At 36.6% G+C, this 15,067-nt stretch overlaps 1 protein-coding gene across 11 annotated transcripts in view; it reads left to right on the forward strand.

Moving 5' to 3' along the window:
- The window catches only part of TTC17 (tetratricopeptide repeat domain 17), a 129,863-nt gene that overhangs the window by 44,745 nt on the left and 70,051 nt on the right, over window positions 1–15,067 (forward strand). For 9 of the 11 annotated variants that reach the window (XM_086341194.1, XM_086341196.1, XM_086341197.1 and 6 more), the window contains 5 exons: window positions 1,093–1,208; window positions 1,365–1,530; window positions 2,698–2,775; window positions 2,912–3,136; window positions 10,792–10,978. In XM_086341194.1, the coding sequence (XP_086197320.1) occupies window positions 1,093–1,208; window positions 1,365–1,530; window positions 2,698–2,775; window positions 2,912–3,136; window positions 10,792–10,978 (772 nt within the window). The remainder of the gene's footprint in view (window positions 1–1,092; window positions 1,209–1,364; window positions 1,531–2,697; window positions 2,776–2,911; window positions 3,137–10,791; window positions 10,979–15,067) is intronic. The other 2 variants (XR_015142306.1, XM_086341204.1) reach the window with 1 other exon arrangement.

Raw genomic sequence — 15,067 nt, forward strand, 5'->3', positions numbered from 1 at the left:
CTAGCTAAGAGATAATTATATGTTAGCCAATGGAGATACCAAGATATGAAGACAGAAACATTGTTTTGTTTTGTTTTGTTTTGTTTTTACAGTGTTAGTCACTCAGTCATCTGGTTCTTTGTGACTCCATAGACCATAGCCTGCCACGATCCTCTGCCCATGGGGTTTTCTAGGCAATAATAGTGGAGTGGGTAGCCATGCTCTTCTCTAGGGGATCTTCCCAACCCAGGGATCAAACCTGGGTATCCTGCATTACAGGCAGATTCTTTACCATTTGAGCCACCAGGGAAGCCCCCACTACTAAATTTTCAGGAATTTAACAGAATTAATACAGCCACTTATATTTAATTATATGAAATATAAACTCCCAAGTTTGAAAGCTTCAGGCTGTAAGTTTAGTAAAACATCTGGTACTAATTATTTATATTTAGAAAAATGGAACTTTACAAATAAAATAATTGCTAAACTTTGGCATTGGCAAAAAAAAAAAGGTCTTAGTTAAGGGAAAGATAGTTTTCTGTGCCAGTTTGTCACGTGTCTGTATGCTTCCAGGCATATGTCACAAACTTCACCTCAAACTGACTTAAAAGAAAATTCACCTCGTATTATAGGAAATCCAAAGATACAGCGAACTTTGGCTTTGGTTGAACAGTGGCCCAGTAACCCATTGTTTTCCTCTTCTTTAATTTGGTATCCACTGTGTTAGTTCCATCCAAAAGCTGGTCTTCCTCATGGTAATGAGGCGACAGCCAGCAGTAGCTGGAGCAATGTGTTCCTGTGGCTTAAGAGACTAAGACTAGCATTTCTTTCCTGGAATCCCAAAGCAAACCTCTCCCTGTGTCTTACTGGCTCAGCTGAGTTAAGCCACCCAACCCTGAGCCAGTCTGTGGTAGAGCAGGTAGAATTACTGACTTAAGACTAACAATCTGCAGTAGAAAGAATATTCTAGAGTCTACCTCAGTCTCTAGATCCTAAAATACTAAATTGTTGTTTGATTTTCCTAGTAACATTTATGTTCTTTTAAAAGTTCATTTAGCGTGTTGAAATATTGACTCTGAAGAAATTTATGAGAAACTTTTTTTTCTCTGTTAGGACAAGCAGCATATTCTGTGGCCTAAAAGAGCTGATTGTGCAGACAGCTATCCTAGAGTCCCCATTGGTGGGGAATTGCCAACGTATTTTCTGCCTCCGGAAAACAAAGGACTCAGGCAAGTGCTTATGGATATGGCAAAGCACTTGATTCTGCATGATTGTCATCTGGCGGTTCTTTGAGAGCACCAACCTTGGACCTGAAAGGTTAAGTCTTTATTTTGAAGTCACCCAAACTTTGAAAATATGAATTTTGTTCCTTTTTCTTGTACCAGGATCCACGAACTCAACAGTGATGATTATTCTTCAGAAGAAGAGGCCCAAACCCCTGACTGTTCCATAACTGACATCAGAAAAAGCCAGACCCTGTCCTACTTAGTCAAAGAATTAGAGGTCCGCATGGATCTGAAAGCCAAAATGCCAGATGACCATGCACGAAAAGTAAGGCTCACTTAGGCTTGGTGTTTATTGCCGTCCATTCTGGGTGATTTCACAAGCCTCATTGGTGGAGCAAAAATTAAATAGAGGGCAGTTGCTGAGTTCTAAGTTTATAAAACTGAAGGATCAAGTTAACGAATTAGTGAAATTATTAAGAAGTCAGTCATGCTGTTGAAGGACTGCCAGGAAAGTGTTCCTTGGGGTTGCTGTTTACACAGACCACCTAAGCACTGTTCCTCTAAGAGGGCTGCAAAGATGAGTCACACAGAACTCTGTTCACCTAGTGGAGGCCATTCCGACCACTGCAGTTTAGCTTTGCATCCTCCAAGCCACCAGAAGTTTGTATAATTGAAATTGAAAGCTTGAGGATTCCCTTTCCTTGGCCTTATCAACCCTGCTTTGGACTCATATGAGGTCCTTAGGAATTTGTATGAATCTGATAACCTCTCTAAATATGTTCTGTTAGGCTGTCTTCTGTAGTTCCTGTAAGTTATGTGTAACTAGGAATCTTATTACTGAATATAAATCCTAGGGTAAACACCATTCCGTGGATACAAATGAAAAAATTTCCTTTTTAAAGAGAAAACAAACCATCACAATGACCTTTGTTAAATTTAATTTTGAAACTATGAGTAGTTACTGCTTTCATTCAACATTTACTGAAGCAAAAAAACATGTTTCAGGCAGTGTTTGGAGTTCTAGAAATACAAAGATAACAGACCATGATCCCTCTCTTAGAGTTGTTCACAGTTACATAAATGCTGCAGGAATATAAAGTGATTAACTGAGGATCTGGTGCTTTTCCAGTTAGGAAGGATAGCAGGTAATTGCATCAGGTATTGCACGCTTTGTTTTCCGAATAATTTCTCATTTGCTTCTGGACACTTAGGTTGACTTTAATGGGGATATGATAGATCATCTTAATATGTATGTGCTGTATATGTCTTTTGATTTTTTTTTTTTTAGTTAAAGGAAACTAAGGCATACGTGTGAGTAAGGTAACACCTGTTGGTATGTCAGTGACCTCATGTTATGTATATAAATTATAAATGTCTATTCAAATTAGCTGTTCCTGATGAGCTCAAGTAAAGATTGCTGTCTGTAGAAATTCTTTTCAGATGTCTTCCCTGTTATTTTCAATTGATTCAGTCTTCCTTTTAATGTTTTCAGATTTTGCTTTCCCGTATTAATAACTATACTATCCCAGAAGAAGAAATTGGGTCTTTCTTATTTCATGCTATTAACAAGGTGAGCCGCCTACTTCAGACATCTGAAATTTAAATGCTGGGTAATTGTAATTAAAAGTTATAATGCATGTATTAAAAATTCTTTTGAGCATGAGTTCTGTCTTCTTGAATTAAGTGAAGTATCTGGGCTTTTTCAGCCTAATGCTCCTGTCTGGCTGATCCTCAATGAAGCTGGCCTCTACTGGAGAGCGGTAGGAAACAGCACTTTTGCTATTGCTTGTCTGCAGAGGGCGTTGAATTTGGCTCCCCTTCAGTACCAGGACGTTCCTCTCGTTAACTTGGCCAACCTTTTGATTCACTATGGCCTTCATCTTGATGCCACTAAACTGCTACTTCAGGCTTTGGCCATCAATAGCTCTGAGGTGAGGTTCATGTTCCTTTGTAGCAATATGTACTACGTAGTGGTAACTCAGAGTATTCGTTGTATTTTTGTAGACAGGGCATAAAAAAAATCTCATGTTTTATTTTTCAGAGTAGAATTTGCATACTGTAAGAGGGCTTTTGTTGTATTTTTGATGTGTTTATCTCTATTTTAAAGGAAGTTTATAAATTATGCAGTTTATTTTTAGAAACATTTAAAAATGACACGGCTGCTAAAAATATACTGCCACCTTTTTATGTCGGAAACATCTGCTTCTCACTTTGTCCTACTCAGTACAGCACGCACATCCTTTAGTATTATGTTGTTTTACAACTTGAGATCTTTATGCCAACCAAGCCAGAGGCCAGTTTAAAGGTTGCTTTGATAAGGGTAGGTAGGTTCGTACCTTGAACCTTCCTCATGCAGCCCATGGAGTTACACCTCTGCTTTGTAGTTTATTACTTTATTTCATAGTTTCTAAAATACCACTTCCTTTTTTTTTCTTTCATATATTAACATCTCTGAAATAAGGATACATGTTACAATTGATGACATTTTAGGTTTGATAAAATGCAGTTATAATAAATATATAATTAAATTGCTTTTATACTTAGTGTCTAAATGTTTCCAAGTTTCATACCCAAAGAAACTTGTAGAAGTACTGTGCATGAAAGGCTTAAGTTTATTTGAAGTGTCCCAAAACTAAATTTCTTTCAGTATTAGCAGGAAATGTTGCCTATTACAAGTTTCCTTTGCAATACACAAATTCACAACTGGACTCTAAGTAGAAGTTTACAACCACTGTGTTATATACAAAGGCCAACTTGCCAGAGAAGTACATCTAATATTTATCAGATGTTTACAGTGTCAGGTATGAGTGTAGAAGAACAGATGCTCTGTACGGGATGTGATAAAGGGAGCACCCAGATAGAAGGCTCAGCACAGCCGTATTCCCTTCATACTTGGCATGCTTCGCTTTTTGGCACCGTCACCCAAGGCACTTAGGCAATGTTCTTCTGAAGAAAAAAGAGCTCCTTTAGAGATTCGTTGCCTTTCTGTATTTGAAAATTCTACTAAAATTTCAGTTAAATACTGTGGTACTGTAATAAGAATAAAAAAATAAAGAAGTGAATCAGGGTAAATACCCCTGAATATACCTTCATCAGACCCTACCCCCGACTGCCAACATTTGGAAGTATTTCCTTGTAAGCTTTCCCTCTACATAAATATTTTGTATATTGTAACTTTACTGTTACTTTGCTAAGTAACTTCAGTTGTGTCCAACTCTTTGTGACCCTGTGCATTGTAGCCTGCCAGGCTCCTCTGTCCATGGGATTCTCTAGGCAAGAACACTGGAGTGGGTTGCCATGTCCTCCTCCAGGGGGTCTTTCCAACCCAGGGATCAAACCCACATCTTCTGTGGTCCTGCATTGCAGGAGGATTCTTTACCTCTGAACCACCAAGGAAGCCCCTTACTGTAACTTTGGTAATCTTTAAACCTTATTATATAAAAAAAAAATTACTATATAGTTTTTATAGCCATCAATTCAAATGATTATGTAAAGAAAATTTTCTTAGGAAAGATTGCTGGTAGAATGAATATTTTGATGCCTTTGATACAGACGAGTAAACAGTTCAGAAAAAGATTTGAGCCAATATACGTTGCCATAATCAAGATCTGTGAATATTCATTTCTCTAGTATTATCACCAGATAATACAGTTATCAAGCAATTGAAATAACTGCTAACTTTTATTGTTTTCTAGTGCACCATATGAAGCACTTTACGTGTAATAACTCATTTAATCCACACAACCCTCTGAGATAAGGTTTACCCATTTGATAGAAAAAGAAAACTGAAGGGATTTATAGAAAGTCAAAGAGCTTGGATTTGAGCTCAGGGAGATTGGCCTCAGAGTTCACACTCTTATAGTCAAGTCACACTGCTTCTGTATTAACATTTGTAAAATAAATTTACTTAAAAACATTTTTTACTTCTCTGTTATAACAAATTTGTGTATCCTATTTTAAGGATATTCTATTTCAATTGTATTTTTAAAGTAAAAGTTTATGTAGGAATTTTGTCCATTTCGTTATAATCTTTAAAAATTTTACATGAATTCTTTACACAATAAAATCTTTATGGAGAAGGCAATGGCACTCCACTCCAGTACTCTTGCCTGGAAAATCCCATGGATGGAGGGGCCTGGTGGGCTACAGTCCATGGGGTCGCTAAGAGTCAGACACGACTGAGCGACTTCACTTTCACTTTTCACTTTCATGCATTGGCGAAGGAAATGGCAACCCACTCCAGTGTTCTTGCCTGGAGAATCCCAGGGATGGGGGAGCCTGTTGGGCTGCCATCTATGGGGCCGCACAGAGTCTGACATGACTGAAGCGACTTAGCAGCAGCAGCAGCAGCAGCAGGATGGCTAGATTAAATACAGGTTCACCAGTGTAATTTAAATTTCAAATAAACACATTTCTATCAAAAAAAAAAAATCTTTAAACTCCATCTGTCATATGTTAAAAATACTTTCTCTCTTTGCCTTTTTATCTTAGCTTTTAAAAATTCCCTTAATTTACTATCTTATTCCTTTTGATTTCTATTCTTAGATTTAAGATGTCCTTATCAGAAGGTTGAAAAAAATAGTCCTATGGTTTGTCTTTAAATAGTTGACTCTTGGATATATACACAGATCTTTTCCTATGCTGTTTTCTAGATGTTTTATAGTTTCAGGTTTTACATCTAGACCTATGATCCATTTAAGGTTAAATTTTCTTCGTAATGTTAGGTAGGGTCAAAGTTGATATCCACATGGATATCCACTTGTTCCAGAACCATATCTCAAGAACACTATTCTTTCCTTATTGACTCATGTATCAGCTTTGCTCTGAACTCCAGACTCCTTTATTCAGCAGTTTATCTGACATCTCCACGTGAATGTCTGAAACACACTGAATGTCTGAAACACTAAAACTGCAGGCCAAAACTAAGCTGCCTAACATTGTTCCATTTGGTCTTGGTCTTCCCCATTTCTGTAAACGGGGAAGCCAGTAGTTCAAGACAGAAACTTAGAGTTATCCTTCGTACCTTTCTCCTCTCAGGGCAGATGCAATCTATTGACTAAGCTTGCTGATTCTGTTTTTAAAATACATCCAGAATTTCACGATTTATCTTCATCTCCACTGCTGTCTTCTCTGGTGGCTCAGCTGGTAAAGAATCGGCCTGCAATGCAGGAGACCTGGGTTCAATCCCTGGGTTGGGAAGATCTGCTGGAGAAGGGAACCCGCTCCAGTATTCTGGCCTGAAGACATCCATGGACAGAGGAGCCTGGCAGGCTACAGTCCAGGGGTCTCAAAGAGTCAGAAACGACTGAGCAACTTTCTCTTCACTTCCACTGCTATCTTATCCAAACCATCATTATCTTTTATCCAAACCATCATTATCTTTTATCTAGATTATTTCAGTAGCCTCCTAACTAGCTTCTGTTTTTTGCTTTTATTTCCCTACACTCTATTCATATTATAGCAAACAATGAGATTATTAGAAATCAGATGTTGTTATTTGTCTATTCAAATCTCTGCAGTGTCCCTCCATGTAACTCACAATAAGAGACAAGAATTTATAATGGGGTAGAAAGTCCTACGTGACCTTGTTACTTTTCCTGCCTCGTATCTGTGGGATCGATCCACTGATCATTCTGTTGGAGCCTCACTTGCCTCCAAGCAGTTCCTTGAGCGTGCTAGCTGTGGTCCCTCCTTAGGACCTTTGCGTTTTCTGTTCTTCCTGCTTGGAATGCTTCTTCCACTAAGATTCTTCCTAGTTTGTGCCTCGTTTCCTTCAAATCTTTTACAAACACTAACTTCTCAGTGAGTCTTTCCATTACTGCTCTATATGAAATGCCGCTCTCTTCCCAACTCTTAGTACTACTTACGTCTCTTCCCTGCTGTTCTTTATCACATTTTACTCACAATTGTGTGACATCCCCACAGTTGTGTGACATGAGACTATAAGATCCACTGAGGCAGAGGTTTATCTTTCTTATTTTCTGCTCTATCCCCAGTGTGAAAAACAGTATTTGAAACACAGTGAAAACAATCACTCAGTAATTATTTTCTGACTGAATTAGAAAATTACTCTTTTTTTCTAAAATGCTAACCAGTTCATCTGAATACAAAATATTTGCCCAACTATCATTCTAGTTGTAGGGATAATCATACTTTGTTTCCTTATGGAAAATATAAAGACACTTAATTTAAGTGCAGAATTTAATTTTATATCTTGTAAACCTCTACGTATTACTTTAAATCTAACTTGAGAACTACTCACATTAGACCTCTTTAATCTGGAATATTTTGTAAACCTTGGCTTGGTTATAGTGAGATATTTGTGATGACCTAACAGCCTGAATCAGAAGCAAGTAGCTGATAAATTATAGGTGTTACATGTTCTAATATCTCGTGATTTATAGTCTGTGGAAACTTAAATAGAATTTGTATCCTGCTGTTGTGTGAAAATTATATATATCATAATTATGTTGAATTGGTTCATAGTTCTTTTCAAGTCTACTGTATCCTACTTTTCTGTCTATTCATTCTTTTAATTTTGAGAGTTTGATGTTGAAAATTGTAATATATAGTGGAACTGTGTAACTTTGTTCCGTATTCTCCAAGTCTTCTGTAAATGTATCATCATACTTTCATTATTTAAAAAAGAAAAAAATTATAGGTATTGCTTTTCATGGAGATATACTGTGCAGTTTGGAAATACAACATTCTTCAATCTTTTAAAATATTTTTAATGATAAAATAAGTGTAGAATAAATGGTTTGTACACAGCAAATACTAAGCAAAGGCATATTTCCACTAAAATGATCTCAACTGAATACTTTGGGCTGCTTATAAAAACAGTCTCACAAAACAATTGGAAAATAAAATTTTAAGACTATTTACAATAGCATCAAAAAAGCAGATATCTAGAAATAAATCTAAAGGAAGGTGTACAAGATTTCTCTCATGAAAACATTGCTAAGGGGAAAACCTAAATAAATGGTTGTATGTTGATACATCATGTTCATGGATTGGAAGATTCAGTATCATTAAGGTGTAAGTTCTCTTTAAGTTGATTTATAGGTTCAGTTTCATCCCAAACTCCCAGCAATTGCATGTATTTGTGCGTGTGAATTGATGAATAGTTTCAAAAATCTGCATAAAAATGGATCTTAGAATAGCACAAAGGTTTGGGGGTTAGGGAAATAAAAACAGAGTTGGAAGACTTATCAGATTTCGAGACTTAATGTAATTAAATCAGTGGAATTGGCACAAAGATACTCAAATATAGAAATTAGAAATAGGCTGATTTATGACAAAGGCACACCTGTAGTTTAGTGTTTTGGGGGAGCTTTGGGTTTTTCAGTAAGTAGTAATGGAGTACTTGGATATCCCCTATGGAAAAATAAATGAACCTTGACTCCTACCTCATGTTGTATACAAAATTAATTTGAGGTGGATCATGTACCATAATGTGAAAGATAAAACAATAAAACTTCTTGATGAAAACATAGGAGAAAGTCTTTATTACCTTATAGCTGGCAAAGATTTCAAAGCACTAACTACAAAAGGAAAAAATCTGTAAACTGAACTTCACTAAAATTAAGAGTTTCTGTTTATCAGAAGATACCATTAAGAAGATAAAAAGGCCAGTGACAGACTGGGAAAGATATTTGCAGTAAGTATGTCCAACAAAGTCATCATGTCTAGTATATATATAAAGAACTCCTGCAAATCAATAAGAACAAAAAGACAACCCATTTTTTTTTAATGGGGAAAACAACAGCACTTCAGAAATAAGGGTACCAAAATGGCCACTAAGTATATGAAAAACGTTTCAATATTATTACTGATCAAGGAAATGCAAATTAAAATCACAGTGAGATGCCACTTAAGCATCTCACTAAAACAGCTAAATTTTAAAAACTGACAATACCAAGTCAGTGAATTCTCACACTTGCTTATAGGAGTATTAAGTCTGTATGTCCATTTTGGAAAACTATTTGCTTGGATCTCCTAAAACTAAATGTATGCCTATCTTAAGATCCACTTCTAAATGTATACTCAAGGAAAATGAGTAATATGTCTATCAGAAGACATTTACAACAATGTTCACTTCATAGTAAATTTATCTGTGGTAGATCAAAAACTGCAAACAATCCAGTAACAGCCTATCGGTAGGAGAATGGATAAACAAACAATGTGGTGTATTCACATGTGGAAACATTCAGTTCAGTTCAGTCGCTCAGTCGTGTCCGACTCTTTTCGACCCCATGAATCACAGCACGCCAGGCCTCCCTGTCCATCACCAACTCCCGGAGTTCACTCAGACTCCGGTCCATCAAGTCAGTGATGCCATCCAGCCATGTCATCCTCTGTCATCCCCTCCTCCTCCTGCCTCCAATCCCTCTGTCATCCCCTTCTCCTCCTGCCCCCAAGCCCTCCCAGCATCAGTCTTTTCCAGTGAGTCAACTCTTCACATGAGGTGGCCAAAGTACTGAAGTTTCAGCTTTAGCATCATTCCTTCCAAAGAAATCCCAGGGCTGATCTCCCTCAGAATGGACTGGTTGGATCTCCTTGCAGTCCAAGGGACTCTCAAGAGTCTTCTCCAACACCACAGTTCAAAAGCATCAATTCTTTGGCACTCAGCCTTCTTCACAGTCCAACTCTCACATCCATACATGACCACAGGAAAAACCATAGCCTTGACTAGACGAACCTTTGTTGGCAAAGTAATGTCTCTGCTTTTGAATATGCTATCTAGGTTGGTCATAACTTTCCTTCCAAGGAGTAAGCGTCTTTTAATTTCATGGCTGCAGTCACCATCTGCCGTGATTTTGGAGCCCAAAAATACAAAGTCTGACACTGTTTCCACTGTTTCTCCATCTATTTCCCATGAAGTGATGGGACCAGATGCCATGATCTTCCTTTTCTGAATGTTGAGCTTTAAGCCAGCTTTTTCACTCTCCGCTTTCACTTTCATCAAGAGGCTTTTTATAGTTCCTCTTCACTTTCTGCCATAAGGGTGGTGTCATCTGCATATCTGAGGTTACATTACACATCAGTTTTTGTTTTTTTTTTTTTTTTCAAAAAAGAGTGAAAATATAGTATACCCAAAAAAAAGCTTTACAGGTTTGGTTGAGTAAAAGAAGCCACAGAAGGGTACAAGTTACATGCACAAGGGAACATGCTGTTTGATTCTATTTATGTGACATTCAAGAACAGGTGGCAGTAATCTGTGGTGATAGAAGTCACAGCATCATTATCAGTGGTTACATCTGGAGTTGGGGGTGGGGTGGCCCAAGGGAGCCTCTCAGGGTACTAGAAATGTTCTAAATGTTGTATATCTTTAGATGAGTGGTGGTTACAGCTGTACAGTTAAGACTAATGTACATTACACACTTGATGTAATTTTTATCTTAGTAAAAAGGTAAAAAGTAAATTTATGTTAAATAGTTTAGAATTAGCTGATGTAAACAGCTGGGGTAACTTTTATAGGATAACCTAAAAAAAAAGCCAAAAGACAAAAACTGTAAAGGTTTTGTAACTCTCGGAAAATATTAATTCATTAACATTTTGCTGATTTTTCTTTTTTTCTTTTCAGCCCCTGACCTTTTTGAGCCTGGGAAATGCTTACCTTGCTCTGAAGAATATCAGTGGGGCACTTGAGGCCTTTAGACAGGCTTTGAAATTAACTACCAAATGCCCAGAGTGTGAGAACAGCCTGAAGCTAATTCGCTGTATGCAGTTTTATCCTTTTCTGTACAACATCACCTCTTCTGTTTGCAGTGGTAAGCAGCCATTAATCCCGGCCAAATAACGAGTTCAGTTGGGATTCCTGTTTTGATCAACAGAACACAGAAAATCATTTTCTTAATTTTCCCAAGGATTTTACTTAACTAGCATAATTCTAGATACATAGAAAAGAAATTAACTCATTGTTTTCTATATAAATACTCTGGAGCATTTGGCTTATTAGTTCTCTCCCAGAACCCTAGTTTGAGAAAGGCTGATTAAAGTATATTATTCAGTTGGGATTGATGAGCTGTAAGATTTTTTTTCCCCTCTCAAAATCTCTGATGTTTTACAATAACTGAATGGCAAAGGAAATTTTTTTCTGCCACGAATTCAAACTATGCCATGAGATTTGAAGCAGTGTTTCTCTCCTCATTCTCTGAGATGCAGCCCCTTGTCTTTGAGTGAAGGTGATGCGGACCTTTACTGCACCTTTAAAATAGTCACCTGACGTGAAGTGGTATCCGCTATGCATTCTTCTGCTTTCTCCCACTGCCACCACGCGTATATGCGCATGTGCAGAAGTGTATCTACCTGGGTTAGAAGTATTTGAGTTAGTATCTAGGTCATTGTAGATTTATCAATTAGAACTCCCTAAGAGTTCCATGGTGTTTTTTTTCTTCACTACTTTTTATTGAAGTATAGCTAATTTACAATGTTGTATTAATTTTTTCTGTATAGCAAAGTGATTCAATTATACATATCTATATTCTTTGTTATATTCTTTTCTATTTATGGTTTATCTTAGGATATTGAATATAATAGGTCTACAATATTTGATTAGTTACTTGCTTAATCTTCACTGGGAAGAAAAAAAAAGGAGTTTAACTTGAATTGTGAGTGGTGCAGTTTATATACATATGGATCCTCAGTACCTTGCTTTTGTAGAGCACACATAGTTGCTCTTTTAATGTTCAAATTAGATCCAGTATTTGACCAGAGGACTAGTCCAGCTCCTTCTATCAGATTTTTTTTTAAGTGACACACACTTTATTAAGTAACTTGTCCAAAAGACATCAATAATTACCAGATTTGGCATCCAAATTGATTTTCTTGATTCACTTTACCACACTGCCTTAGGATTTTTAATGGAAGGCAGTTGGTCATTTTAAATATCAGAGCCCAGTTTTCTGGTGAAGAAACAAAACTCAGCAGCATAACTCCATAGCTCAGTTGTAGATCAGTGTTGAGCCCTGTCTGAACTACAGTAGAATTTGTATGTGACTGTTGATGGCCTGAGATAGTGTTTTGGCAGGCAGTATAGTGCAGTGGCTAGTGCTAGAGGCATACAGATTCATGTTGGAGCCCTGGCTCTGCCATTACTGTCTTTCTATTCTCAGTAAAGTGTGTCCTAATCTATAAAATGAAAGACAGTAAAATCTCATATACTTTTGAAGAGAATTAAATGAGATTATTTTCACAGAGTAGGTCTTACGTAAAAGTAAGTCATTAGAAATTCATGATGAATGCAAAATATGACTCAAAAGGTTAAGAATCTTCTTGCGTAATACTAGGAAATATGTTGTGGTCTTTAAAATTTTGAGGTCATCCAAGGACTGCCTTATAAACAAATTTTCACTTTTTTCAGTGAGCTGCTTATATTAATAGATTATTTCCTGTTTTCTTTATTTACTCTCATCTCCCTCACCTCTCTTGATTCTTTTCTGTTACTAGGGAGAAGGGTTTTATGTCTATATAGGAGAAGGCAATGGCAACCCATTCCAGTACTCTTGCCTGGCAAATCCCATGGATGGAGGAGCCTGGTAGGCTGCAGTCCATGGGGTCGCTAAGAGTCGGATCCGACTGAGCGACTTCTCTTTCACTTTTCACTTTCATGCATTGGAGAAGGAAATGGCAACCCACTCCAGTGTTCTTGCCTGGAGAATCCCAGGAACGGAGGAGCCTGGTGGGCTGCTGTCTCTGGGGTCGCACAGAGTCGGACACAACTGAAGCGACTTAGCAGCAGCAGCAGGGATAACTTTTCTAAAAGCCTTTTCTTTTCTTAGCATTTTAGTTTCTTTTTTTTTTTTTGCCACCCTGAACAGTATGTAGATCTTTCCCAGCCAGGGACCAAACCCATGCCCTCTGCAGTGGAAGCATGGAGGCTCAAGCACTGGACCACCAGGAAAGTCCAGTATTTTAGTTTTTTGAAATTTATTATTATTTTATGTCACTGATGTCAAGAGAGGAAATTAGTTGTCTTGAGCATTTTCCCCCAGAACATGATCTCAACTAGTTCAGGAAACTATTATCTTGAAACAGATCTTTCTCAAAATTGTAGTATCTGATAGTCCAGTTTATTCCAAGAATATTATTGGATCCAATACAATAACAATAAAATAGAATAATTTGACTTGGAAAGAGAGAATACTGTTTTTAATTCTTTCAGAGAGAGCCCGTTTAAAAAAATTTTTTTAATTAAAAAAATAGACCTTTTTACATTGCAGTTAATTGGTTTAGAAAAGAATCCAGTGTCTTTTAACTCCTAAAAAAATACTATTACCCCTAATGGAAATGTATGCTGTAGCATTTTCTAGGTTTAAAACTCATTAATAATACTGAACTAATTTCAGTATTAAAGTTTTCTTTGACAGTGGTTTTGTATTACTTGTTTCCATAATAATCTTATTTATTGATGGTTGCTTTGCCAAGTTCCAACTTGTAAAAGCTGAAATTGAAAGATGCAAACACCTCTAATCAAAATGATGAACTTCTTATATTTTAAAACCTAAAGTTGCATTTATTCCAGTTATCTCTGAGCTTTACTAAATGCTTAATGAAAAAGAAGGCAAGATCTCTGAGTAATGATTAGCATTTCTTTACCTTCAAATGATTCTGTCTACCCTTTTTCATTTTTGCAATATTGAAGAATCTTAAGTTATCTTACTTTTTTGACATATTATCTGTCTAAAGGTTTTACTATGACTATACCAACGTCTCCAGAGACAGCAAGACTTGTTATTCTATTTCCGTATAATAATGAAGGAATTTGTATTGTAATTGAGTTTTTTGGGATAATAATTTAAGCTGCCCTGTTCACCCTTTTCCAACCTATAAAATTCTCTTATGAAAGTCTATTTGAAAAGCTACCAATCTGAAAGCTTTTCAGATAAGTTTTTCAAGATCAAAAATAGTTAAGTACTCTTGGAAAATGTTTTTAAAACTATTTTTCTGACCACTATTATTAATTTTCCATAAATCATTTTCTTTAAAGATCCACATTAGACACTTTTTCCGGCAAGTGTAATATAGTGTATAATCTCTTGGGTAGTATGAACTAAATGGTAAAATTATCAGCAGTCTTTTAAGATCAGCAAGTATTTTATTGCTTTTCATATATAATCATGGACATTTTTCACACAGATTTTCAGTGTGTATTTTTTGTAATATGTGCACAGGTAATATATTTAGCTTTGAATACTGATTCATTCTGCTTAAAAGTACATTATCATTATGCTCACACAGTTTTCCTGCTTCTAAAGACTTTATAGCTAACAGTGTGACATTTAGTGAAAAATCACTTATCTGACAGTTTTCCCAAAGTTTGATTAATCTAGAAGTCATCTTATTTGCTGCCATTTATGCAAAGAAAATGGCAATCCACTCCAGTACTCTCACCTGGAAAACCCCATGGACAGAGGAGCCTGGTGGGCTGCAGTCCGTGGGGTCGCGCAGAGTCGGACATGACTGAGCGACTTCACTACTCTCACTATTAGTTGCGTGTGTTCTTATAGCAACTGCTTATCGTCATCTCTCTCTCTCCTTTGAATACTGTTTAGTAACCTTTGTCTTTTATAGGTATTTTATATTAACATTTCAGTTTCAAGGATCCTGGAAAGGAAAACATAATAGATTGGTTTTTTAATTGTCCACTCTCAAGTTCACAGTGAAACAGAAGCTAGTGCTTCCAGCTTTGATTAAGCAATTTATTTTGCCAGTTTTGAAATACATACTTTTTTCCCACATTTATTGGTTTGTTATTTTATAGTTAACTAGAACTGAATTGGCCACTTTAACAAACTCTTTTCAATAACAGCATAAAGTGAAGTGAAGTGAGGTCACTCAGTCGTGTCCAATTCTTTGTG

The sequence above is a fragment of the Bos grunniens genome, chromosome 15 (assembly GCF_055505025.1).
Source record: "Bos grunniens cultivar Pamir isolate PY7600 chromosome 15, Bosgru_T2T1.0, whole genome shotgun sequence".
Classification (NCBI taxonomy): domain Eukaryota; kingdom Metazoa; phylum Chordata; class Mammalia; order Artiodactyla; family Bovidae; genus Bos; species Bos grunniens.